Source organism: Ptiloglossa arizonensis, chromosome 14 (genome assembly GCF_051014685.1).
Source record: "Ptiloglossa arizonensis isolate GNS036 chromosome 14, iyPtiAriz1_principal, whole genome shotgun sequence".
NCBI lineage: Eukaryota > Metazoa > Arthropoda > Insecta > Hymenoptera > Colletidae > Ptiloglossa > Ptiloglossa arizonensis.
Genome location: NC_135061.1, coordinates 4,651,890 through 4,674,823, shown reverse-complemented (window position 1 = coordinate 4,674,823; position 22,934 = coordinate 4,651,890). Strand labels below are relative to the sequence as shown.

The window sequence follows — 22,934 nt, the reverse complement described above, 5'->3', positions numbered from 1 at the left end:
ATTTCTTCCGTTTCCTCGTAACAGAACATTAAATATAAATAAATAATTTGTTTCCGTACCCGTGTTTATTTCTATCCTTAATGATTTACGTAGGTTGATTTCACAATTAGAAATGATTATAGGAATTTTAAATTCAACGCAAGAAAGATAATTAGCATTTCTTCGATGAAATTTGATTCGTAGCGTTTATAAATTGTTACGAGAAAATATTATTTTGAATAATATATTCCTCATTAATGTATACTTTTGATAATTGTTACAGAAACTTTGAAATTTTAATCGGAGAAGTATTTCAATACCTTTGTAATGATTTTAATATTTTTCTAATTTATAAATTATGTAAACCGTTGAGATTCAACTTTCTAACGTCCGATTTAATATTCCTAGAATTGACCCTTTTTTTTTTTTTGCTATATTGATTCGGAGATGAAAAAATTTTCCATATATTCGGTTATTCTCCTAGAGATTCCAAATAATCATTCCGAGCCTAAAAATAATTTGCTACTTACTTTAGTATTATAAAAGTACAACACGTTCAATTGATTGAATTATTTCGCTTTCTTCTCGTCTGCAGGAATATTCTGTACAATTAACATTCCGGGAACAATGGAAGGATGAACGATTAGAATTTGACGATCTTAAAGGTAATTACAACTTACAATAACCTTACCTAGTGTGTTATTATTTTTTGTCAAATCGTTGCTCGAACCTTCATATTTTACTTCGCTTAAAATAGAAAAATCTTCTAATCATTTTGCTGCTTCGACACGCCCAACATGCTCTAATACTGTATTATATGTTTTATGTGTAACATTGCAGGTCGTCTAAAATATTTAACGTTAACAGATGCGAGTCGTGTTTGGATGCCAGATTTGTTCTTTTCGAACGAGAAAGAGGGACATTTTCACAATATTATCATGCCGAATGTATACATTCGTATTTTTCCCAATGGTTCTGTTTTATACAGTATACGGTAAATTATACGACTTTTAAAAATCGGAATTTTTTGCTTCCCGTCACCTGTAAATCTCTGCAAACATAATTACACGTCTTCTTCGCATTGCAGAATATCCTTAACGTTATCGTGTCCAATGAATTTAAAATTGTACCCTTTGGATCGACAAGTTTGTTCACTGCGTATGGCAAGTTGTAAGTATCAAATGTACACGATAGTGCCCGCTTTAACATCCGAAATTTTGCTCACGTAATCCTCCATCGCTATCTTCGCCAATTTTTTGGAAACCTAACAGCGAGCCTCGATGTCGAGTAGTGAAACATAAGACGATCGACTTTCGTGTATATCTGTCTTGTTCACACTTTCGTACCCCTCGTCTCTCCCTCGTTCACTTGAATTCGCTGAAGTCACCTCCCCAGTGAACACTAAAGCGGATACTACCGTAATCCACGTTTACAAAACTCTATCCAACTACGTCACATTTTTCTCTAATAGAATTTTTCGTACAAACTTTGTAACTTTAAGGGAAGAGAATGGTTACTTCACGATACTATGTTTCCAGATGGTTGGACAACCGATGATTTGGTTTTTTTGTGGAAAGAAGGAGATCCTGTCCAAGTCGTTAAAAACCTACACCTACCTCGGTTCACATTGGAGAAATTTCTTACCGATTATTGTAATAGCAAAACGAATACCGGTTGGTAAATCGTTTTAATTATTTCAGGTATATTTGATGAATCATCGGTAACGAGCGATCTAATCCGTTCACAGGAGAGTACAGCTGTCTGAAGGTGGACTTGCTCTTCAAGAGAGAATTCAGTTACTACCTTATTCAAATTTACATTCCTTGCTGCATGCTCGTCATTGTATCCTGGGTATCATTCTGGCTCGATCAGAGTGCTGTACCAGCTCGAGTTTCGTTAGGTAATGTTGAAACGATTGTACGGATTATTCGTGTATCCACGATCAACAGCAACAGTCTACATACGCCCTATAAATTACAATATTACAGAGTATATGAGAATTTTAGCAATCCCTGTTAAATATTCTTTATCGCAGTCGTGTATACATGTAGAAAAGCATCGATAAATAGTAAATGTAATGTTATAAAAACTTGGATAAAATGTATTTCATACCGTATTAATTGGGTATATGTCGATCTGTGTGATTGATTATACGTATACGAGTCAATGATCGCCACTATAGACGAAGCAGTGAGAAGGAGATGAAAATTTGTTTAATATCAAATTTTAATCTCCTTTTCTGCATCGTACGAGTTTCGTTAAATAAATATGTCTCTGGCTCTTATAGTTCCAAACGTATTAACACGTTCACTGCCCTCATAAGCAGAAGTGGACATCACTCACACGTTCCGGGAAGCTATAAAGCCTCTCGAGTCAAAGGCTGTTCTGACCCATATTTGGGTCAGGCACTCCCGACTGAGAACTGTTCTGACCCACGTGTGGGTCATGTGGACATTGAACGTGTTATGCCGACAATAAGAATCGAGCCACCCTTACATATATTACATACATTACACATATTACATTCATTGCATATATTACATATATTACATATATTCCACATATTACATACATTACACATATTACATATATTACACATATTACACATATTACACATATTACACATATTACACATATTACACATATTACACATATTACACATATTACACATATTACGTATATTACACATATCACATATATTACGTATATTACATATATTACGTATGTAACCGATTTTAACGAAGTTACACGAATTGCTTTTTAAAATAGGCGTGACGACCCTGTTGACGATGGCCACACAAACGTCAGGAATAAATGCCTCACTGCCACCAGTCTCTTATACAAAAGCTATTGATATTTGGACAGGCGTATGCTTGACTTTCGTATTCGGCGCTCTACTTGAATTTGCCCTAGTAAATTATGCATCGCGGAGCGACATGCACAGTGATAATACAGAAAAAAAGGATCCACCGTCTGAAACGGAACAATCATCATCGATCGATCCATGCTCCGATCAAGTCGAACCAGACACTACGAATTTCGCTATGGTCAGTATCCCACGATATTATAGCAGCTCAATGTTCATTATCTTCTGGCAGTATTCATCTTTGGTCAGTGATAAAAACAATGTTTTTTGATCGTTTCTATCGTACACGACGGTCGAACGAAAGTAAGAGAAATCAAGTTTTTCAGTTTCAAGCTTGCTTTTAATTTATTTAATACTTACCCCCACATTGAATAGCAATTTTCGAGCATATCATCATAAATCTAGACATTAATCGCAAAGCGAGTATTACGTATTTTCAAATAGTTGCCTGAAATATATCTTTGCAATAATCTGAATATAGCTATTATAACGTACATTCATTCTATTATTTTATTTTTATTATTGTAAACTGCTAGACCGGATATGATGGACCACTTCAACATTCTTTACAGGTAAATAATCTCTTTACAATTCAGTAATTTATATTTAATTTGTATATTCAGTAATATGACTTTCAGCATTCAATGCATAATAAACAAATTTCTAAATTTTTTACGTATATAGTTTAACGATAATCGAAGATTATTGCACACTCTGATAGTATACCTATTGTTATAACGAATGCGTTCTATATCGTGTAGTTACCAAAAGTCATTGGTAACTTTGTAGTTTCTTTCTATTAATATTAAAAGAACAGAATCTGTAAGAGTATAAAGGTACAGAGCTACAATTATAATCTTGAAGAATTCCCTGCAAGAAATATAACTGAATAAAATTTAGTTTATTTGTTAGTAGCTATCTATAATGAATACACATTAGACTTTTATCTGCTTAAAATGAGTTTCTGATATTTTCATATGCGCAACTTTTTAAATTATCGTTGATCAAAGCTGGATATGCGGGTAGCTAATTTAAGCACTACTAACGTATCGCATTGCATGATTTTTGTAATCGTAAAGAAGCATATTTATAGAAAACAATTTTCATTTGTTATTGCTCTTAGAATGCTGTCCCAGTATCTACACATTTCCTTAAAGAACCCACGAAAAAAATCGAAAGTCAAATTCTAATGCATCTACCTGCACCTGTATGTGCAAGATTAATAAAAGTCGCCAAAAATATGCGACATTTTTATCATAAATTTCACCACAATTAACTTACCACGTTGAACGTACTTTTTGATAATGTACGATCAATTTTTGTATAGAGCCTTAAAAGTTTAAGTAGTAGTACTTATTATTTTCAATCTCCTCGGAAATTAATTTTTCACTCGCTGTAAAATGTAATTAAACATAGATAATTAAAAATAGATTTGTCAAAGACGATCCAATATCGCTGCAAGAAATAAAACTGCATACTTTTTTTTACCAAAGTTGTATTAATCTTCGAAAACGTGCACGTATCTTAGAAAGAAACAGTGATTCACAGACTGACTGACAATAATATATCTGATAATCTAAATTTAATAGTGTTGTTCGCATATTGGGTTGACAGACTTGAAAGTAGAATTTAACCTTTTTGCTATCAAATTCACTCGCTCGTGATGTATATTTTAACAGAAAGGGGAGGTTGAATAAAAAATATCGTTTTACTACTCTTAAATTTTTTATCGAATACATTTTCTTCGTATACAAATCATTTGATCGGATCCAAAATAAAACTCTCCTAACGAACATTTGAACTACTCTCCTATTTTAATATTTGACGCGATCAATCGAAAATCGGTTCGCGACTCAAACTTTGAGAATCTCTGCTCCATATTATACTTCGTCCAACTAGAGCTTGAAAACATATTTTCCGTCCACGAGACGAAGGCTAACGAGTGTTTATACAACGTTCAATTCTGTCTTTTTAAATGGAACGATATGACTTTTTACTTACGTTCTATTGGAGAGTTCCAAAACGAATACAACGACCTATTACGAAGATCGTTCGAGATCACTCAAGGTCAACTGTAAGAGAAAACAGATTATCTCAAGACACTCTTCGAATACTTTCGCGCCTTGTCCAATTATTGACATATCTTTCTTGTAATTACCGATAAGAGTCACAAAACATAAACAAATATTCGATCACATTGTAAGCTTATCTGTATCTACGAATGTTATTGGTAAATAAAAAACCATATCGTTCCATTTGAAAAAAAAAAAAAAAAAACAGAGTTGACCTTCGTATCTCCTTGACTCCACCAATTATAAAAAAATTAGTAACATCGGATTACGAGCCTCTCGATACCAAATAAGTTTGATCCGATGCATTTTCTTCTGACTATATAACAAAATGTATAAATTTTACAGTTTTTTACAGTAACATTACTTTTCCAATTCGTACGCAAGATAGCGGACAATAAAATGGGTACTTGAGGCTCGTATAAATCTTCAATTTGATGCTCCGACCCACTATGCTTAGGTCTGGGTTATTCCTGACCAAGTCACTGCGGGCCAATAAGAGTTCAGCAGTCATGTAGTTAGTAACACCTTTTAGGTTCCCGCTGGACGAAGTATAAACGATTTATATGCTTTGGTAAAAAATAATTAATAAATTTATAGAACTTTGATCAATTAATAGATAGTAAACTTGGAATAAATCGAGGAAGAATTAAAAATATAATAGTAATGAAAGAGCAAGTTGATCTGCTAGTGGAAAAGTCATTGCAGTGGCGTATTATACTAGGCCAGGAATGGTGATCGCTCCTTTGACAGTGTAAACATTGAAAAATGTTAAATCAGTTGCATGCAGCGTGTACGAAAATTGATTAAAACTATTAAATAATATTTGATTTGCGAGTATTCAAATATCGTTATTGCGTTGAGTTCTTCCTCCACAATTTCGACATCTTAAAGAAGATCCCAAAGTTTCGTAAACACGTTAGATACCATAATTTGCCTCTTTGTGTTTACTTAAATTTGACCGGAGTTGTGTATTTCATTTTCGTAACAAAGTTGCCGAAACGAAATACGAAAACAATTATTATCCGATACTCGGATAACGATCGAATGTACGATTGTCTCGAGAGATCGGCACATCCGATGCAAAATATTTTTAATTTTGGACGTGAGATGAATTTTAATTAGAATTTGGCTACGTGCCATAGGTTCGCCATTCCTGACCTGGTCGATCGGTTAATGAGAAATTAACGCTGCAACGGTGCATTGTACCGAAAGATTTCGTACAATCGTATCTGCTATCCTATCGATATATCCAAGTGTACTGTTTGTCTGTATCCTGTATCGAAAATGTCTACAATAGAAAATTACTTTCTGAACCCTTGAATGTCCATTACCGCAAATAAATTTAATTTCTTTGGTGTCTAGTTGGAGAATTTTACCTTTTCATTGATAACCACGAACTGAACTTAGCCCTATTGTACCTGTTGGTAGCGTACGTGTGCATAATATTTTAAGTTGATTAAATTATTTTGTAATGCGTAATAATATGTTCGCACATGTGTGTTATATTTTCATCCATACTAAGAACTACGCAACGATCGATCCCAATACGTTTTGCAGTGTACGTTAGCAATTAATGCGAAAGTGCTTCGAAACGAATTTTTACTTAGCAAATCTTGACCGAAAGCTGCATCTAGATTCGAGGTTTAAAAGGGTTTAACTTTGAAGCGTTTATTAGTGCAGTACGCGAACTGATCGTAACCGAAAGAAAACGAGAAATGCATATCTCTCGCGCGATCTCCGATCTGTGAGTCACTGTGCTATTATTTTAAGTACGTGCTCAATTTTCCTCCGCGGCACGGGCGTTAAAAGAGAATCGAAAGGAATGCACGATCACGCGTCTAACGGATCACTATCGTACGAATTTTTTCAGAAACCTCTGGTCCGGCAGCCGGAGGATACCATGTCGATGGATAGATCGGGGCGTTGCAAATTACATACGCAACCACGAAAAAAAAACTGCTGCAGGTCGTGGCTGTCCAAGTTCCCGACGAGGTCCAAGCGCATCGACGTCATCTCACGGATCTTCTTCCCCATCGTATTCGCGTTCTTCAATCTCGCGTACTGGTCCACGTACCTATTTCGGGAGGAAGAGGAGGACGAGTAAATGTCGACGAGGAAGCGCTCGGATCAAGGAACGTGGCACGCGGCCATCCCCATCACTACCACTCCAGAACTCATCGTTCGCATCCTCGCCACCAACACTATCATTACAGGCATCACCATCACTATCACCAACACAACGATCTCCAGGAGCCGGAGCAACAGCCGCATCATCAATCGTTACCGTCGCAACGTCATCACCACCAGCGGTATCCAGGTCAGCCGCGGTCAGCGTCTTTCTCATCGTTGCAATGCAGCGGCCGTTGCTCGCCGAGAAGCGCTCGTCATTCCCGTAGAAGCTCAGCGAGATCATCGCCATCGCCATCGCCGTCGCCGTCACCGTCGCCGACAACCTCTCGCAGAGCGACACCATCACCACCTGCGAGAACCGTTCGAATCCCACCACAAGGCTTTCGCCATTTGCAACGATTACCGTTCTCACGTACCGAGAGGTGCTGCTGGGGCCTCCTGCCCCAGAAATGGTGGTCCTGCGACACGAAAGGTAGCGCAAGGATCGATTTCATCTCGCGTATCGCTTTTCCTCTCACGTTTATCCTCTTCAATCTTGGCTATTGGTCCACCTATCTTTTCCGAGGTGAGGAACATATCGGCATGCATAAATAGACCACGTTCGTATAACGTGACCAACATTCGATCGATACGAATCGAACGCCGAGAGGAAAACGCGCGAACGAAATCGCTCCGAGTCGAGACTTCAAGGTCTTATCGCTCGTTTCGAACGAGCCTTGTCTCTCGTATCCTTGACGGAGAGTTTTCCACGGTGTGACGATCAACGTCACGTTGGTGATCGAGAGAGTCACGATCGTAACAGTCTAAGAGCGGGAAAGAGAGTCGGTGGTCGTGTATTGTTCATCGATACGAGAAACACGGTACGTTCAAATTGTTGCACGTTTGTCGAACGAGTACAATCGTGCGCTACGACGGTGGTAGGACTTTTCAATAATCCGTGCCTGAAGTTCGATCATCGCAAAGACCAAGGAAAGCGCAACGAAATAACAACGCTCGGTACGGTAGAAAGTAGTTGACAAATATTAAACGAAAAAGAAAAACAGATACAAAATGGGGGAAAAAAAAAGACGACGAAAATGGTATAAGGAATCAATTTCTTATATGCGATCGCATACATAAAACACACTCACGGTCACGCTTATACACATGCCCACGCACCATACACACACACACACATATACACACATACGTACACACCACCTGTAACGTATCTGGAAGACCGCGCGCCACAACTTGAAAATCAATGTAGCGGGCCCTGTATAGCCACGGCCTGTTAACGAACTACAATGCGAATAAATTTATAAATATTATACTTAATATAATTGACAAGTAAATCGTTAATGCAACAATGATTCCTGTGTATAAACAAATCCTCAGTTTACGAAACGACAAGTTAATGTTAAAGAACCTTTCCATTTAAAAGGTTAACATTGACTTGAAGTTAAAAGAAAAGAAATGAAAAAAAAATAAAAGGCAGAAATGAAATTGAACAAAGATCGTAAACGACGATCCCAAGTGTACAATTAGCCGATATTATAAATCTCATTGTCACGAAAGGTGCATGTAGAGATTAATTTTCGATCGAGAAGTAGTGTTACACGAGTCAAAAAGCTCACGTTACTCTCCCTTGGAATTTTCGAGGTCTTGTTTAAGTCGGGATCTCTTGTATTGCTCACTGATCGGTCGAGACAGAGGATATTGTTCAATTTGAAGTACATAGGTTGGAGGGGAAAAAAAAAAAGAAAAAAAAAAAGATAAAGTAAACAAGACAAATGGAAATCTATTTCCAAGTAAGCGTATTGCAAGTTTTGTCGATACCCTTGAAAAACGAAAAAAAAATAGAAAAAATGAAAAAAATAAGTATGTTGCAACTAATAAGGAGCAAAAAAAGGTACGAGGAAGAAGAGGAGAAGAAAATTTTCATTTATTCATGCGTGCTTTGTTTAACGGTTAATTATTGTATCGGTTGCCGAATCCCGCCAAATCGACACATCGAAATGAGATCTTCCATCGAACGGGTGTACATTTTTTACGGCGGTTCGAACGAGAATTTATTTTGTTCCTTTTCTTCCCCCGTTTTACGCGTGGACAATGACAATATTTCACGCGCGAATGTTTGCGGACGCGGTAGTGGATTTTGTTTATCGAAGGATCGTAGAACGAGTTACCGATCAATTCCTTCGACGTTCTGTTTTACCTTTTGCCGTTAAGTCGCCACCGATAGGTTGCTAGTTCGATCGTGGAGATTAGATCTCGAAGAGGCGATAAACGAGGAAACAACTAGAAGCGAAAGAAAACGATCAAGCGTGCAGTAGTGCAACTATTGCGTGAAAATGTTGTACTAAATTTTACCATCTCTTTAATGCTGTATACGCACGCCTTTGATTTTGCTCATTCTCAGATTCGTTTGTATAGCACAGGCATGTCCAAACTGGTCCAAATTAAGCTCCGGAGCTTAGACACCTTTCCTCCAGTCTGTCTCGTTAACGTGATACGATAATGAGCGCAATGTCCAACAAAAATGGGAACGCACGACTTCGTTGATATCTTTGTCTCGACGGCGATGTGTGGAAGGGGAACGAGCCGTGTAAGGGGGGTTCCATACGTGGACATGCCTGGTATAGCACAATGTTGGATCAGTATAACGTCCTGCTCAATAACGACTGACATAAACCAATTATGCTGATTAATTGTATATGCGTATTCTTATCGTGAATAATGAAGTATCGCACCGAATGAATTCCCGAGTTTTAAACTGAGATTATTCGATTTTATCGAAATTATGCGTCGTAACCGCAGATATAATACATGTAACCGGATTGTAGCGTATCATTATTCGTCGAGAAATCTCTGACAGTGACATCTTACAAAAGCGACACAAATACCGATGCATTTTAACCGTAATCGTTGTCACTGTTTAGAAGATTCGATGGAAGGGTAAACGAATCGCCAGACTGGTCGCAAGTAATACGATATATTATAATCTGCGACAATGCGTATCACGTTCATTCTTCGTAATTCAAACCAGGCAATCACGTTCATGTTTTATATGTTGTTGATACGAAGAGTACCGTTCAAGAATTTGGGATCGCTCGAGGCGTGTGTTTCAACGTAAACGCTTGCGAGGCAACACGAAAAATGTGACAGCGATGCAACGTTATAGAAGATTTATTTATTCGTTCGTCGATTCTCGGAATAAGTAGCTTCGTATTATTAACGAAAACTTCATTACGAAAATAAAAACGTGGACAAAAAGAAAGTATATCAAAAGAACGATAAAACTAACGAATTAATCGTCAAATCTAGCGAACGTTTGACAATACAGATTCTAAGAACAAAATATTAACGGTACGATAAGTATCGTTAGAGAAAATCTAGTAACGGAAATCGATCGATTGAATCAATTCTTCGTGATTGTTAACGATCTCATTGGGCAAACATTGGAACCTATTGATCCCGAAATAGTAAATAATTTTGTAAGAATAACGTTAAGTTGCATTTCCGTTGCATCGATTTCGTAAACAGTTGCGATAAAAATGCCTGGTGCGATCCTAATCTTACCCGTTGTCGTGTTATGAAATCTAACCAGACAAAAAGAATTAACGAATTGAAAATGATGTTTCTTTTTTCGTTCGATTCGGGATTTTAGTAACGCAAGCGATCGTCTTGCGGAACGTATGTATTATTTTTCAAGATATTATGGGGGACGAAAGAATGGCGATTTTGAAGTATAGTATAAAACACGGGGCTGAAATGCAGGAAATTTTTTAAGCGTAAAAACACTGTGCTTGCCGTGGGCCAATAGTCGAAGGCAGAAAAAGTGGTAAAATGAAGATTATTATAATGATTACAGCTTTAGTCGTTACGAAATGATAAAAGAGATTTTAAGACGAGGTATGTATAATTAAAGATGAAAATCAAAATAATTTGCCGGAAAGCTATTGGCGACAACTTCACACAGTACGTCGACCCCGTAGATCGATTCTCTTTACCGCGGCAAACAATCTAATGGAACAATCGATAGATCAAATTTCGAATAGTGACTGTTCAAATGCACTTCGGTTCGTTACAGCCTGAGCTGGGTAAAATCGACGTAAAAGTATTTGAAATACTATTTTAAATAGTGAATGCAAATAAAATAGTATTTCAAGTATACAACGTGTAAACTTGCGGAATAATATAATTTTATTCGAATGATCGAATAACGAAATAAGGCTGTTTCATTTTAGTTTATACTTTCAAAGTGTCGAATAAAATATTTTCTTTTTAATGTTGAAACATTCGAAATACTTGAAATATCTGAAAAATAAAATTGTAATAACCTACTTACTATTTGACAGGCATATTTTACCCAGGTCTGGTTATAGCACCATTGCTGGGGTCGTATTATGTAGTAAATGTATCAGAGCACTGAAACAGAATGGAATTTAAAAAAGAGGAAAGCTTGTGTTTTACAATTTTCACATAAGCCGGATAAAATCTTTAAACGAGCCAAATTCTTTGTGTATCCTTGAAGTAGGAATAACCTATTAAATTTTGTCTATAAAACATCCAGTGCTAATTGGCAACCAATGTGAGTATACCTTTCATACTTACATACGTGTATATCGGTAAATATTTATCGTGTGTACAATACCGAGCACTCAGTATCATGATTAATATGTTACAGTAGTGGATTGTCTCGAGTAAATTACCCGAGGCAGTGAAAAGAAGAAACTTGCACTGGAACTATTTGCTAGGATCATGACAGTTGATAGAAATGCTTTGTCGTTTGAAGTGTGGCACTATGTTATAGCACATATCCATGATTTCTAGATTCTTTTCAAACTGTATATGATATTTGATATTAGCCAAGTCTCTGAAGCTTATTAGAAACTCTATTTATACATTCACATAACGTAGCTCAGAACATATTTATTGATTTTATTTTTTCCAACGCCGCGATTCACATTATCGCGAATAAATATTATTTTCAACATGTATAGTTTCTGCGATTCTTTTTATTTTATTTAAACTGGATTTTCCCAAAGAAAGCATCTATAAGAGATACAAAATTGTAAGAACTCAAATATTGCTATGAAATCTTAGCAGGGTAAATTAATAAATTGGGTTGATGCAATTTTTTGTTTAAAAAAAAATAAAGAGTAACATACGTGTGTTGAAATAGGCACACGAATCTGCTTCAAAATCGCAACATTATGAGAAAGGTAAGATGTTTTTCATTCCAAAGTAAACACCTAAGAATCTGTTTTTTAATATTTTAGTGTGTTTATTATGTAACATTATTATAAGTACAAAATGTTTCTCTATGTAGTTTAAGGTATGTAATAAGTTCAAACAGGAGAGGAATATATCTATCAGAGAATCACAAGTGTTGAATTTAAAGAAAAGAACAGTAAAGTAAAATCGATTAAATAATTAATTTATGTTGTTACTCGAGCAAGTCCCTAATATAAAATACACTGTCAGATGTATGTTTGATGAAAAAGAGATTCTTGAATCAAAAACATATTTTATCTTTTTACATTACCATTTTATACCACTATTTTATTAATATTTAAACGGATAAAAAGAGATTAAATACTTTTAGCACCTTTTCATTTGTTGCATCTTTTAATTTCTCATAAATGTTTTAATCGTAATGAAAAACAATACGTAGCTATAATTGATGCAAATAACATTGGCCACTATATGGCATGCAAATATTTTTATTCAACTCATTACATTAGATTAGATTTTTTTAAACTTTCTTTTCCAAATAGTTTTGCTTATAAACATTATAGTAATAATAAGTACGCGGACAAATGTACAATCAGCAAAGAAGTCCAAAAAACGTACGTGTAAGAAAAGTACACCATTTTTTATTAATTGAATATGAGTACAATAACAAGGTAATTGTAGTATTTACAAGATTAATTTAACAAATTTTCAAGGTAATTTTTTCTTTTTTTGCATTGAATTATATTTTTAACTTTATAATAATTTTAAGAAACAATAATCAATTGCAAGTAATACCTCCTACAAATTCTCTACAACTACAATTATTTTTATTATTTTACATTATTTTTTATTTTATAATATACAACTAAATACATATTATTCGAACCTCAAAACATAAATATATAACGCAATAAATACAATTTATATAAATTAATCTGTTTTTCAGGTCTTTTCGGAGATCTGTGTAAACAAGAGAAGATACAGGATACATTAAATAAATTAATTTTAAAATATTAGTATTGTTTAAACAAATGATTCTAAAAATTATCGTAAAAATATTACTATATTTTTATACGATGCTTAGAAAAAAATAAAAAATAATTTTTTTTTTAATTATTTTAAACGCAAAAGTTTTCCATCTTTTGCTATCTTAGAAATATTAACGCAAATTTCGACAATTAACACATATTTTCTTCTCTTTCTGAGTAACTTTAATTTTCTTCCTAAAAGACTCAGACTGTACAAATATAACTTTTATATTTTCTTACATTACAAATTTTTCCGAGGAGCCATTTCATAGGAAAGCAATATTGGAATCGTTCCTCGTCGTTAGCTCAGACCAAATAGTCACATTTTCTGCGTTATATATTCCAATTATTGGAACTAATTTTATAATAAATTTAACACAGAATCAAGAAAGCGACACTGAAACTGCAGAGTCAGCTGCATCGGATTCCTATGATTCAACCAATTCAAACGGCTATAATTCCTCGGAGAATGTGTAATCTAAGAAAACAAAAGTTATACATGTTTTAATACTAACATGACTTGTTTTTGTGTAAATTGTAATTATATAGGGTTCATCTTGATAGAATCGAGTACAAGCGGATTTATATTATTTTTAATAAATACAAATTAGTTCTTTCCACTATAAATAATTTTCAAAATATTAACGATTATTACGCATATTAAATTATGTTCATTTTTTTATTGCGTACAAGTTATTGAGTCACTGGTAATACCTAAACCGTAAAGTAGTTTATTCTGTTTATGAATATTTTACGCTTTATTGAGAGCCTACGCCGATGCACCTTACCTACGAATTCGGATAATACATATCGCACTCTATAATTTCACGGGTGAACTTTAATTAAATGGATAATGAATAAACATCAAACAATTAACCTTGAACAAGTTAAATGTTTGTTCAATAAACAAAGTTTTTAAAATTATTTCATTGTTAAAAAAAAATGAACAACGTTGAAATTGACAACTTCTATCACCATGATTTTGCGATGGCTTCTGAATGGGAGGTGTATATACCGCATTTAAAGGAAATTATGTACAAATGGAAATTACGCAACACAAAAATTGGTTGTCCTTAAAAATTCGGAGACTTTATTAATGTCAGTAGGAAAAGAATACGGAGAAACTTTATTTTGCCGGTTTGTACATACATATGTCTGCTTTATATAGATAAAAATAAAATACATTCCATACAACCATATGCTCTTTTTGTTTCATTCATATAAAAGCAAACGTATACAAAACTTTTTTTATATTGCAGATGCAGAATTTATGTTGAAGCACTATAAATTGAAATTAGAGGACAATGATAAAGATAGTTCTTTAGAAGAAAGCAAGGATGAACAAGTACAATGTCAGAAGGTTGCACTAAATTCATTGAATGATTTTGCTAGAATCGATGGAGATCATTTAGAAATACTGATGAAACTAAACTTAGAATTTTGCTTAGTTCTTTTACAATTGCTGCAACTAACGCAGATTGGTAATTAGAAAAGTTCTTTGTTTGACATTAATGTTGATGCAATAGTGAAATGTATCAAATACTTTTAGCAATATACCTACTTTAGTGCAAGGACAAGAACCATGGCAAAATATGTATCCTGGCACTGGTATTGGGAAAGGAAGTTACGTTCACTTTGACATGGTACATTTAAAAAAAATACCTCCTCATTGCAAATACCTTTTTGAGGTATGAACATACTTTGTGAAATTAAAGTTTAGTAATAATTATAATAGTTATATTAAAATTATCATAGGGTATATGACAATTGTTTTACAAATAAGAATTGTTTTTAGGTTTGATTACCTTATTTAAACAAAAAGTGAGCAAAGGTTGTGGGGTAAAACTTGATCCAGTGATGGTATCTGCAAGGTTTTCATATCTATTAAAGGATTGGACTACTAGTACGTGGACCCAAGAACCGTCAGATTTTGATTTTATGCAAGGAGAAACATTAGGTGTAGTTGAACTTGGAAAACTTCCATTTGGAGTAACATTTGATTCAATTGCGTAAGTTTTTGTACTCTGAAAATAAGAATTAAGGTACTTGCATTTGTAAAATAATTGAATTCTTTGTTTCAGAGAGCTTCACTTATTTACTACATGGCCTGAATTATCAGAAAATGTTGTAGTCGATAGTGAAGGTTTTACAGATTTAGAACTGCAATTAGCTCCTGAGTGGTCTGTGCAAGTCAAAATGGTTCCTTTGCCAGCTTGTTTACTTGGAGAATATTTGATAGACTTTTTGCATCTTTACCAGAATCAATCAACTCTGGTAGAATTTCTTGGAGATGCTGTAACTAATGTTCAGTCGTTGAGTTCGGTTTTTAATATATTGACGGAATCTAGAATACCTACAATTTCGCACGTTGTTAGCAAAGCAACTATGAAAAAAAATGAAAATGTGGAAGGACCAATATCAGAGGAAATATTATTGTCAAAAGCAACAAAGTTTTGCATTAATTTAACTATTATGATAATGTTGATTATTTTGTTGCTTTATTTTCATTTCTGATATTGTTCACTTATAAGTACAGTAAAATAGAAAGAATAAAATATTTTTCTTTTTATTTATTGAATAAAAATCTTAAACGGCCAAAAGTGGGGGAACTCCTATACAGAGATTGAATGCGGGTGTACGAATTTCTCATACTGTTTGTTATTCTTATTCATTATTACTAGATAAGAATGAGCCGAAATCTGCAGATATGTCACAGAGCAGCCTATAAAAGAAACGTGCTCCTTCTCAGTACACTCTCAAAGTGATACAGTTAAACCGTACAAAATGATGCGTCCGATTATTGCTGCTCTCTTCGTAGCTCTGGCATTGCTCGAGGTTGATACTTTTATGATCGACATTTCGAAGAATAAGATCAATACCTTGGACTTCCACGATAAGCACAGAGTATCGAGGGAGACGGTGAGCGATTACAAATCTTTTAACTGATAAAATAACTTCGAGTTCCATCGAAATTTATTTACTAAAATTTGAGAATAAACACATTATAATTAATTCCCTTCTTAACACTATAAATATAAAAAACGTGTACAGAATATTAAATAACACTATTCAAATTTCTGATATTAATCGAAATAAACGTATAAATTGAAATTACATCATAAAGGAAATCAAATTTTAACATTATAATCGAAAACGAATAATAAAAACTGTTTTTAAATTTTCATCACTAATAGCACACGTGACTCGGTCTTTTGCTTCGGACGAGTTTACATTAATTATAATGCATTTGTTCCCTTATGATAATATTTTTCACATAATATTAATAGCATAAATTTCCAAATGTGTGTCCTTTCTTCCATAAAAAAACAAGTCTTTATTTAAAAATTTTTCATTATATTTTTACATACAAGTTAATATATACCTTATTTTGAATTACATCATTTTCGCACCAATTAATTTTAACATACTTTATGTTACTTATAGAAACAGATCAAAAATGTTTATAATGTTTGTTCTTGTCGATAAATAAATAGACCTACTTATTGTAGATGTATAATTTAATTTTTTCAAATTAAAGTATTTTATTAACTTCGTAAAGTATTGTAATTAATTTTAATCGATATTGTACAAGGATTAAGAAAAGAATGCAGAATTGCTTCTTTATGGAAAGTAACTTTCTTTTTTAATAGACTACAATATTATTTTTGCAATAGGTTCCAAACACAGAGAATGAAGTTGGATTTATTGGGGACCTCGAGCTTGGTAAACTTGAAAACAACCAAGAGCTATACACAAATATCCGCATAAATAATCCATCAAAGAATATCGAATCAGTTACTTTTTATGTAGATGGACCTAATGGTAACATTTTTTATTTCGTTATTCCTTTTACTTACCTGGAATAGTATCAAGTATCTGCAAATTAGAACATACATTTTGTAAAATTTCTTTAACTTCAATTGTATGTAAATCAAATTGGTATATTACTAATTTATCTCTGTAACGTTTAACGATTTAAATGTCTTCTTAATTTAAGAATTTTTAAATTATTAAACGTTAATCTTAAATTATAATTTTTTAATGTACTTAGTGGTATTAAACAATTTATTAGATAGCTTATTTGTACCTTGAATTTGTATACGCAAGACAGTATCTAAAATCAACATTCATGATGCAGTTGGCAATGTTGGCACAGTAGAATTAGAAAGTATTTAAGAAAATGTTTGAATAAACATTTAATTGAATAACAAATAAAATATAAAATTACTTTATTTAAAGTACATAATTTAAAGTCATAAATTAATCTAATGAAAAATTATATGGCCGTTTAAATAAAATATCACATAGTTATTTTAAATGACATGTAGTCAAATAAAATAATATATTATTTTGATTATTTTTTAAATAATTTATTTGAATAATGCCCAAGTTTGGCACCTTCTTATGTTAAATATGCATCTCAATATTATTTTAATTTACAAAATAGACATTTCATATGTTATATTTTCATAATGGACAATACGTGCAATCGTCCATTAATATAAGAACCTTATAAACTGCAACAAGACGTTATTGCTCTTTGTGATTTATAAAATATTTTTCTGTAAACAAAAATGTTTATACGAATATTCTTTTGCAGGTAATATTACTTATTTTAAGGTAAAAAACCATCCAGGCAGTCAGGCGGTTATTTGCTCCGAAAATATCATTGGATTACCCCGTGGAAGCTTCAACATGCGAATGTCGCCTAATACAACTGTTTCGGTAACTGTGTCAGTTGCGTAGTCAGTTAATGCACATTTTCACAATACTTTATAAAATTAAACTTAATTAAATGGGTTGAATAACATCTCAGCCGCGTCTACAAATCTTAACTACTCCATAAATAAGTTTTACTTAACCCGTCGGGCGTACTTTACCGTGGTGATACGATATAATCAATGATCTACGATTTAGTGAAAACATAGTATGGAATTTCTAGAATATCGTGGATATTTCAATTATAAATAATTGTAGATATAGATACGTTCTCGACACAGTTTATCAATTCTATTTTGTGAAATTGTCTGTGATAGCGATGTTACTTTGGCTACTGCGACTAGTGTAAGTGTACATATCTCTGATATAAAATTTTATCTGATATAAAGTGTCATGCAAAGTGTGATGATAACCACTCCATGCAACATACAATTAGTATTTGTAACTTATCCGAACTCAACTTGTGCAAAATTTCATCTTTGTAATTACGCGCATTTGGAAGTAGCTATTTGTTAAACATAATATTGTAATAAAGTATTGTTGTGGATTTGAACGATCAGTTTCTATCGAGTGACATTGCTTTTTCTCAGAACGTGGTCTGTAATCTTTTATATTAATAAATCGCAACTGTATCAATATTTTTGTTCTACTCAAAAAACGCATTTATACATTTTTTATTTCTTCCCTTGTACTTCTATTTAGCCTCCGTGACATACAATATAATTAAACTTCAGACTCGAGAGATAAATTTTACAGAACTATTAAATAAGAATTCTATTTTTTAGAAGTTTATAGAGTATATTATAATAAAATTTAGTCTATGTTCATACTTTTATTCGCCACTCGATAATACTATCTATGTACCTTACAAATACTTTTTAATACTTTAAAATAATTTACGTACGCTGTAGAATTAGATAAAACGCGCTAACAGATTAGATTGCTAGCAAGTTAAATGAAATTCACATATCATTGTTCACGATATATATATATATCATACAATGATAAATAAGAACTGCTATTTGAAATGTATATCTCGTTATATATTGATTTGATCAAAAAATATTTCATATAAAGTACATTGTATTTGAGATGGTTTATTCAACAAATGCTTTGTTAATTTTTTGTCATATGTATAAAAATATCAAGGTAATCTTGAGATTTTTAAATGACACTGCATATTTTTTTAATGGTACTTCGTAGTTAATAAAAAGACGAATTCAATGACCAATTACAATGTTTGACACGATTTTTACCTTCTAATAACCAGTAAGTGACCCTTGTAGAGTCACACTCTCCCAATAAAAAACTGGAAGCCGAATTACTGTATCGCTACGAGTTTTCGTAAAAACCCAGAATTTTCAGCAATAATGAGATATTACATAAACAGTAAAAACGTTAGCAAGTTCTAATTAGGCTTCAAAAATAGAAGAGTTTCTCTAATATAGTGGTATGTAATTTATAAATTTTTTTTTATCCTAAATAGTTATAAATTAACGTCAATGTTTAAAAAAGTACCGACGTGTGTAGTCTGTCTATAGTATTTCTGCATTTTTACAAAAAGTTCTTTACAGCTACACTCTAATTCTTTAATAATTGTATTTAGAAAGCTTATTACAATGTTAGGAATAAAAAATATAAATTGCTCTTAAATAAGCAGGAAAAATGATTCACATTGTTGTACGGGTACGATTTAGGCACAATATATTAATTTCTGATTTTTAACTTCCTCCAGAAATTATTTAATTTGTTCAAAAATTAAAAAAATCCGAAAAGGCACATGTGGCGCCATCTACGGCAAAACGCCCAAGTTTGTCGAGAAATAATTCTTTAACGAAGCGCTAGATGGTGCCATCTACGGCAAAACACCCAAGTTTGTCGAGAAATAATTCTTTCGCGAAGCGTTAGATATATTTTTAATAAAAAACATAAATTTCTCTTAAATAACCAGAAAAAATGATTCACATTGTTGTACGGGTACGATTTAGGCACAATATATTAATTTCTGATTTTTAACTTCCTCCAGAAATTATTTAATTTGTTCAAAAATTAAAAAAATCCGAAAAGGCACATGTGGCGCCATCTACGGCAAAACGCCCAAGTTTGTCGAGAAATAATTCTTTGGCGAAGCGTTAGATGGCGACATAAGTACTGCTAATCCTAAAAATAGGAATATATATTGCGTTTAAAGGTGTACATAGTATGTCTATTAGAATGTCAGTGCAAAATAAAATTTATACGTAAAATCTTTTGCATAAGATTGTATGTATAAATTTTATTTGATCCTTACATATAACATACATGCTGCGTATAGCTCTAAACGCAATATATATCCCTATTTTTCATGAAAAATTTACATTTTGACAGCTACATTGTAATACCCGGTCCAGCAGTACCATGGCGCCATCTAGCGCTTCGCTAAAGAATTATTTCTCGACAAACTTGGGCGTTTTGCCGTAGATGGCGCCACATGTGCCTTTTCGGATTTTTTTAATTTTTGAACAAATTAAATAATTTCTGGAGGAAGTTAAAAATCAGAAATTAATATATTGTGCCTAAATCGTACCCGTACAACAATGTGAATCATTTTTCCTGCTTATTTAAGAGAAATTTATATTTTTTATTAAAAATATATCTAGCGCTTCGCTAAAAAATTATTTCTCGACAAACTTGGGCGTTTTGCCGTAGACAACGCCATCTAGCGCTTCGCTAAAGAATTATTTTTCGACAAACTTGGGCGTTTTGCCGTAGATGGCGCCACATGTACTTTTCAACTTTAAATATAAGTAATTTATTTTATTCTGATAGAATGGTATTTATCGTAGTGTACTTAATGGGGATCGATTGAACATTACAATGAAAATAAGTACAAGAAAAAGTGTTGAACAAATGCTCAAATATATTTTATGAAGGACAATAAATTTATACAGTATGTTTTAAGCGATACTGCTAGCGTTAGATGCAATCCTGGGCCACAAATCTGCACATTCTTTTGCAACAGGTCCTGTAATAGCTGATCCTTTCATTTCACCTTTATTATTCACTATAACACCTGCATTGTCTTCAAAGTATATAAATACTCCGTCCTTCCTCCGAAATGGTTTCCGCTGCCTTATTACCACTGCAGGCATAACTGTAAAAGAGAATAAAGTCCTTACTATGAAGTCTTAATTCATTTAAATTGCAAAATTATGGAAATAGAAATATGAATTTAAAAACGCAGTTACTTAAAGCTTTTAATGCAAATAAAATGAAAATTCTAAATAATATTGAATACTTATCAGATTGCATAGATAAGATATTACTATTTTGTAATGTAAGTTTATATATACGACAAACAAATATATAGAAAGACAACTACAAACTACATCATTTGTAGAACTGATAATTGAAGTTAAAAAATAAATTTATAAATAAAAAGGATTACCCTTTTTTCTAAGTTCTGGCTTTCCTTTCTTTACAGTAGCAACGATCATGTCACCTGATCCTGCAGCTGGTAAGCGATTTAATCTGCCTTTGATTCCTTGAACTGCGATGACATATAAATTTTTTGCACCTGTAAAAAGATTAGTTATGTAACACAAACGCCATATATAAATATTTTCTTACCTGCGTATCTAATAAAATCAATTTTATTGTACATAGTATTCAAAAATTTATATACACGTATGACAATTTTTTGTCATATGATTTAGAAATAACTAAACTTGAAAATATACTTAACTGCACTTTATGTAACTGTATCTTTTATATATTAATAATTCTTTCCATTCTAAAACAAGTTAAATATGTAGTAAAATTATTTCTTATTTCAAGTACGCTTTCAGAAGTTCATGTAACAAATACTTCATATTAAATATTGACCATATTGAATCTGCTATTCACATATAATTTAGTTTTGTATATTAAAGGCAAAGATAATTCATATAAAATGGTTTACAACTCAATGACACGTATTGTCCATGTGTTATTCTCAGCCATAACACATCTAGTGTTTGGGGTTATATGATACTTGTATGATTTTTTTTAAAGCACTTACCAGTATTATCGGCACAATTGATGACCGCACCAACTGGCAAACCCAGGGATATCCTAAATTTCGCTCCTGCTGAACCACCACGTCCTTAAACAATAATAATTTCATGTTAATTGTTGTTATCAACTCACACGTCTACGCAGTATTTGTCCCTTGATATAATCATTAATTTTTTCAAGTTGCACCATTATTAATACAAAATTATTCCTGACATTGCACATTATAAACATCCTTCCATTATTTGCGTAACTCACTTTAAACTGATAGTGCATTTTTAGATGGATTTCTTTGGATTCGTTACGACCGCGAAATCCAACTTACCTCTCTTCGACATCTTGGCGTGTTTGAAAGAGAAAGAAACCGCTGTTTACAGCGCACCACCTCTCGCGCAGATCATGCTGAACGTTTCCGGCGCGGAAATACTTGCAACATTCAAACCGATTCTTTTTCAAGTAATCATATCGCAACCATTTATGCATTTAATAAGACCAAAAGACAATATCTCATAATGATAAGATTATAAACAATACAATCATAGTAATTATATTGGGTTTTTACTAATATACTATTTACATACATTCTAAGTTTAAATATTTATATTTAAAAAAATAATTTTAAATAATTTAAAAAAAAATATACTAAATATATGCAATAAAGATAAACATATTCAATTTTACAACTTTAAGAAAGATTAAAAAGTAAGTTTTCTGTCAAGACGATTCGTTGTATAAAATATATATTTTTTTAATTCATGATTTCGCATCATATGATCGTCGATTAAAAATATACCTTTCGAAAGAAAATTTGTTCGAGTAAAGAATTTTAAAAAACTTTCTTCCATATATTCTATTTCATATGATTATTTAAAGTCTTTTTAACTTTTT

The 22,934-nt window shown here is 32.8% G+C and overlaps 3 protein-coding genes across 13 annotated transcripts in view; 2 read left to right on the top strand and 1 right to left on the bottom strand.

Moving 5' to 3' along the window:
- Window positions 1–7,157, top strand: part of Gluclalpha (glycine receptor alpha 1) — a 47,031-nt gene extending 39,874 nt beyond the window's left edge. For 7 of the 10 annotated variants that reach the window (XM_076326391.1, XM_076326389.1, XM_076326390.1 and 4 more), the window contains 8 exons: window positions 575–644; window positions 820–973; window positions 1,067–1,149; window positions 1,518–1,652; window positions 1,727–1,879; window positions 2,749–3,026; window positions 3,382–3,417; window positions 6,788–7,157. In XM_076326391.1, coding sequence (XP_076182506.1) covers window positions 575–644; window positions 820–973; window positions 1,067–1,149; window positions 1,518–1,652; window positions 1,727–1,879; window positions 2,749–3,026; window positions 3,382–3,417; window positions 6,788–7,021 — 1,143 coding nt within the window. In that variant the 3' untranslated portion in view covers window positions 7,022–7,157. The remainder of the gene's footprint in view (window positions 1–574; window positions 645–819; window positions 974–1,066; window positions 1,150–1,517; window positions 1,653–1,726; window positions 1,880–2,748; window positions 3,027–3,381; window positions 3,418–6,787) is intronic. The other 3 variants (XM_076326396.1, XM_076326393.1, XM_076326394.1) reach the window with 1 other exon arrangement.
- A 491-nt stretch (window positions 7,158–7,648) lies between these two features.
- Window positions 7,649–18,665, top strand: LOC143154345 (rab3 GTPase-activating protein catalytic subunit-like). 2 transcript variants are annotated; one of them, XM_076326403.1, is made up of 8 exons: window positions 7,649–12,254; window positions 13,214–14,432; window positions 14,555–14,776; window positions 14,862–14,983; window positions 15,091–15,304; window positions 15,377–16,214; window positions 16,970–17,117; window positions 17,896–18,665. In XM_076326403.1, exons 3-5 carry the CDS (start codon window positions 14,566–14,568, stop codon window positions 15,094–15,096), a joined length of 339 nt encoding a protein of 112 aa, XP_076182518.1. In that variant the 5' UTR covers window positions 7,649–12,254; window positions 13,214–14,432; window positions 14,555–14,565; the 3' UTR covers window positions 15,097–15,304; window positions 15,377–16,214; window positions 16,970–17,117; window positions 17,896–18,665. The 2 variants fall into 2 exon arrangements, with proteins under 2 accessions (XP_076182518.1, XP_076182517.1); XM_076326402.1 differs by lacking the exons at window positions 7,649–12,254; window positions 13,214–14,432; window positions 14,555–14,776; window positions 14,862–14,983 and having other exon boundaries at window positions 15,098–15,304.
- A 2,228-nt stretch (window positions 18,666–20,893) lies between these two features.
- On the bottom strand, window positions 20,894–22,399 carry Rpl23 (ribosomal protein L23). The gene is made up of 4 exons (XM_076326057.1): window positions 22,372–22,399; window positions 22,054–22,137; window positions 21,442–21,570; window positions 20,894–21,147 (listed from the first exon to the last, which is right to left on the bottom strand). Exons 1-4 carry the CDS (start codon window positions 22,382–22,384, stop codon window positions 20,951–20,953), a joined length of 423 nt encoding a protein of 140 aa, XP_076182172.1. The 5' UTR covers window positions 22,385–22,399; the 3' UTR covers window positions 20,894–20,950.
- Window positions 22,400–22,934: the final 535 nt, after the last annotated feature.

Bases quoted from the DNA above. Each gene is read 5' to 3' on its own strand.
- Rpl23 (XM_076326057.1), bottom strand. The intron at 21,571-22,053 runs GTAAGTGCTTTA...ATCTTTTTACAG, and splicing joins CAATTGTGCCGATAATACTG to GTGCAAAAAATTTATATGTC. The intron at 21,148-21,441 runs GTAATCCTTTTT...TCTCTTTTACAG, and splicing joins GCCAGAACTTAGAAAAAAGG to TTATGCCTGCAGTGGTAATA.
- LOC143154345 (XM_076326402.1), top strand. From the start codon at position 15,153: ATGGTATCTGCAAGGTTTTCATATCTATTAAAGGATTGGACTACTAGT. The intron at 15,305-15,376 runs GTAAGTTTTTGT...TCTTTGTTTCAG, and splicing joins GTAACATTTGATTCAATTGC to AGAGCTTCACTTATTTACTA.